The 5,170-nt window shown below is 36.7% G+C and overlaps 1 protein-coding gene across 1 annotated transcript; it reads left to right on the plus strand.

The window, feature by feature from the left end:
- The first annotated feature begins 1,980 nt into the window (after positions 1-1,980).
- gadd45bb (growth arrest and DNA-damage-inducible, beta b) lies at positions 1,981-4,049 on the plus strand. The gene is made up of 4 exons (XM_056478341.1): positions 1,981-2,185; positions 2,292-2,393; positions 2,501-2,726; positions 3,389-4,049. Exons 1-4 carry the CDS (start codon positions 2,142-2,144, stop codon positions 3,491-3,493), a joined length of 477 nt encoding a protein of 158 aa, XP_056334316.1. The 5' UTR covers positions 1,981-2,141; the 3' UTR covers positions 3,494-4,049.
- Positions 4,050-5,170: the final 1,121 nt, after the last annotated feature.

Genomic DNA, 5,170 nt, shown 5'->3' on the forward strand with positions numbered 1-5,170 from the left:
AATTACCAAAATATATCACAGAAAATAAAAGACTTAAGGAGGTTCAAAAAAGCGATTAAAAGATGGTTGTTTGATGAGGATAATTAGTTTGCATGGTGGATGATGATGTTTCTTTATATATGTTATTATATTTTAAATAGGGCTGCAGCTGGAAGGGTATCCGTTGCGTAAAACATGCTGGATAAGTTGGCGGTTCATTCCACTGTGGCGACCCCTGATTAATAGAGGGACTTAGCCGAAAAGAAAATGAATGAATAAATAAATGTATTTGTGAATAATTGTGTTCCAGTTTTAAAATGTGGAGGTACTGTTTGTTGCATCAACTGTGTTTTGAAGCCATGTGTTTTTTTTTCAACAGCAACATTTCAAAATGTATGGGATAGCTGTATTTTTGTACAGCTTGTCTAAAATCTCAAATACAAATTCAATTGAATTCAAAGACGACCGCCCCTTGTGGTCATGCTAAATCACCATCTTATGCTAAAAAGAGTTTAATTAACTCCATGTAGCAGGGTATTAATGGCACTTGAAACGGATTAAGATGATGAACACGTTGTCAAATGTTGATCTATGGTACAACAAACTTTGTTAAACTATAATCTCTTTCAACTGATGTAATCACAGCTTCCCTGAACAGATAATCATGCAAAACGACGATCCTCCGACAATCAGGTAAACCTCAATTCGCAGCTCATCTTTATTTTGCTGTAACACATTATCACAGCGAAACAATGTAAGATCATGGTCAGGATATATCTGAGCATAATCGTCGAAACCAAGGGAATTTCGGACGTTAGATTTTGTCGAAACTAGTTATTAGTTTTAATGTAATCAGAGAATGATTAGCTTCGTGATCACCTTAATTTGTGAGATAGTACAGGAGGCCACATGCCCGCACATGTCCCGCGCCTCGAGCTCAGGATCTCCGCCGATCTCACCGCCAGATGGAGCGCTGGACAAAGGAAAGACTCATTCAATGAAGCGTCTTCAAAATAGAATTGCTTGGATTTTGCATCAAGCCATAATATATTCCAAATTCATTCAGTAGGTTATTAGACATATACTAATATTATTTATATTTAATATTAGAGTAATATTAAGGTTAAATATTTGCGTAATGAGGTTTATTATTTTATTACAATAATCAATATAGGTCTACATATTTGATTTATTTTACAGCATCAATGCAACCGTTTGCATTCAGCAGTCCATGAATGTACGTTAATATTACGATGTCTAATTTATTATTATTATTATTACATAATAGTAAGCTATATTTTATTAACCTATATTATACATTAATACGATGTATATACCCTATTATTTTATATTATTTAAAAAAATTCCAATTGCATTGTTTTGAGAATGAAAATGCAAAATATAGGCCTATATACGTTTAATCATTTTAATCATTATAATCATTTTTATTCATTTTTTAAAACTTAACATATGTTGTTTTAATTTGTATTTTATAGCATTACTGCAACCGTGCATGCAGCAGTTCACAAATACGCAAATATTACGATATCAATGTTTTATATTATAATATACGGTTTATTAACATTATATATATTAGCCCTAAATACAAATAACATTTTGCAATGTTTTTTGAATGACAGAAACAGCAACTGCCAAATATACTTAATAATTTTTGTAAGTTTAAACGTACTACTTAACAATCTCATGCTCTGAATTCATGTTTGACTTGACAAAAATGTAATCAGCATTCAGCAACCACCTATAAGTATTCATGAGTTTTAATTATTTTTTATTTTTAACAAATTGTTGCAAGATTTCATTACGGTGATTATCACCTTGATCATTCCTAACAGACAGCAACTGTCTTTGACAATACATGAGACTCCATAGAAACCTGCTTGGCATGAGGTTTCGTCTCGGCTGCAGTTTCAACCACGCCTACTACGCTGATCCTGCTATAAAATCACCGGCAACCACGACTTGAGTCAAACACGAGTCGAGAGTGTGTTGTAGCGAGAGGTATCTGCAAGAGAGAGAGAGAGCTAGAGTGAAACCACACGAAACCTCTGCGGATTACTACTAACATCGACATATTCAGTGGAATTATACCTATTATTTGGTGGAATTTCCAGTTGTGGATTATAAACACTTTACGGATAAACATGACTCTGGAGGAAGTTGTTGGATGCAACAGCACTGAGAGAAAGTAAGTGGATGTTGTGATTTTGTATTATTTCAAACGAAGCTCAATGTAATGTTCTCTTGAAGCGTTCGTTAACTAAAACTGACGATTCTTTTGTTTTTCTGTAAAGAATGGAAACTGTGAGCGAGGCTCTGGAGGAGCTGCTGATGGCTGCACAACGACAAAACTGCCTGACAGTTGGAGTCTACGAGTCTGCACAGCTCATGAATGTGTAAGTATTTTATTCATTCAAACATATAATTCAGCGTTCTGCATTAGACCAACCTATAGAAAAAACGAACTGAGCATTGAACTAATTGCATATGTGAACTTCTACAGGGATCCAGACAGCGTGGTGCTGTGCGTTCTGGCGACCGACGAGGAGGACGAGAATGATGTTGCGCTTCAGATCCACTTCACGCTCATCCAAGCCTTCTGCTGCGACATCGACATCAACATTGTGCGCGTGTCCGGCATGAGGCGTCTGGCACAGGTTCTCGAAGAGCCTCTGTCCACTGACAACAACGCCAATGAACCAAGAGACCTTCACTGCATTCTTGTTACTGTAAGTATCTTACGCTTATTAGCTAGCACGTTAACACAGCATGCGACGTAGCATAACATTAGGTGAAGGGGTGCGATATCGATTTACACTTTTTGAGTGCACTTTTTTGTTGTTATAGGCTATATCTACAGTATTTAATGAATAATGTCAGTTTTAACATTTGACCAATGTTTGTCCGACTAGTTTTGCAACTCATACTGTTGTGGGAAGCATATCAGAACAAGCACAATTGCACTGTTAACAATTTTTGTAAATTATACTATATTTTACTGTAATATGAACTGCATTTTACTGTATGACAGTTATGCAGTGTTACTGTATTTTAAAGTTGCATTGTGACCATATTTTACAGTAAATATATGCAATACTGTAAATACATATACAGCAAGATAAATGGTGGTGTAAATGTTAATGCAGTATTTTAGTTGTAATTGATTTACAGTAAGTTCCTGGTGACTTTCTGCCAGTAAGTTACTGTAGATTCTAGAGGAAATTGTTAACAGTGTGCGTTCTGCTTAAAGTGTTTTAACTGAAGAAATATTCATAAGAATTGCACCTTTGCACCTCATCCGTAATACACTCCATTAGATCAATCTAGAAATTAATAAACAAGCTATTATCAAAGATATGAAATGCTAATCATATTTCTTTCCATCTCATAGAACCCTCAAGCTGAGCATCTCAAGCTGAAGGAGGTGGGAAGTTACTGCAAGGAAAGCCGCTGCAAGAACCAGTGGGTGCCCTCTATTGCCCTGCAAGAGCGCTGAGGTGTCGTGCACTGAAATGTGCTGAAGAGAAATGGAATATTGATGTTGTCCTTCACCTATGAGGACATGCTCATCAATTCAAGGGGACTGTCCAATAGTCCTTTCCGGAGCTTCCGCCTCCATGTTTATGGAATTCTAAGTGTGCGAGGATACTTGAGACAGTTGTCCACGTTCCTCATAATGCATGATCGGTGTTATCGCTCCTTTGGACAGACCAAAGGAGCATCTGGGTGGTCAGTGGACTGTGTCGTAGCTCTGAAAGGATGCAGCAGGGAATCCAGGGGATATTTCCAGACAGCAGCGTATGGCTACGCTTTGCACTCCACGTGGGATGTGAATGAATAACACATGACTCAGACCTGACAATAGTGTAGGTCTCCAGCGGAGAAGTTCTGCTTTTTTTAAAAAGTGACTGCTATTCAAGGACTGAATTTTTCTTTATTTTTATTTATGCATAACACTGTCATTTTAAAAACGAGTAATATATTTGGTTTTATTTATGAATTTGCACATGTTTACATTTCTTTATTAAATAAATTTTATGCTTGATTTTAAAGTGCATTTCCTGTTGTGTTTTTTAATGCCAGATTATGAAAGAAAAGCTGTCACATGCACTAGCATGTGTTCATTTCACACAGATGGTCATAAAATGGTAAATTAGTTGAAAATATTCTTGCTTCCTTGTTGTAATAGCTAAGTATTATCATTTCACATGTTATTTCAACACACAATAAGGAAGAGAAGGATTTAGATTGTGTTGAGGGACAACATGCATTTATGATTAATGGTAAAGAAACCTCACTCACTCTTCACATATTGACACCTGTCTTTTTCCCCCCATCTGCAATTCTGCATTATAAATCATGTGCCCTAGACACAGCACAATGTGTACAAAAGTAAGAGGCTCCTTATCTGTTTCTCAAATATACACAGCTCAGCTGATAGCTATTCTGCACAAGGGGATGAAGAAGAATCTACAAGCAGACAAATCACAACAAGACCATAAACTGGCTGGCATATATGATTCTGAATTCTCTCTCACTGATTCTGAATTCACCAAAGAAATAAAAAAGCACTGGCTTAATCAAATCTTTCAAAAGAACAATCAATGCATTTACAGCCTTGACATGAAAACATGCACAGATATTATGAGTCACACACTCGTGCCTTTTTTCAGTACACCAAAAAAGAGAGAAATAGCTTGATCATTTTGACCACACTGACCTTTTCTTTGGTGAATGTGAAAGGTCAGGCTGCCTGCAGGGCACAACATCGCCGAGATTACATACCATGCCTTGTCTTTATTACCTTTGCATGCAGTAGTCAAGAGAGTCTGCCCCCTCTGCACGTGACAGACCCCACGTCTAACTTCGGGTTTGTTCTCATTTCCCACTATACTAGGCTACTGCACTGATTCATGCCATGTTCCCTTAAATTTCCAGCCAAGACGTCTGATGAGGATTTCGCTTCAACTTATATGCAATGAATAATGTGGAATGGATGACTAAGACATCGGTTACAATATCCTTATCCTTAGAGCTGCTTCATCCCAAAATGAAAACACCATTTCACGTCGATCCAAATCCATTAAAAAATCGGAACCCTTCGTTGAAAGTCTGTTCACCAAAAACGCAATATAAATGAATATATTACATTCCAAATAAATCCATATATTGA

The sequence above is a fragment of the Danio aesculapii genome, chromosome 2 (genome assembly GCF_903798145.1).
Source record: "Danio aesculapii chromosome 2, fDanAes4.1, whole genome shotgun sequence".
Lineage (NCBI taxonomy): Eukaryota > Metazoa > Chordata > Actinopteri > Cypriniformes > Danionidae > Danio > Danio aesculapii.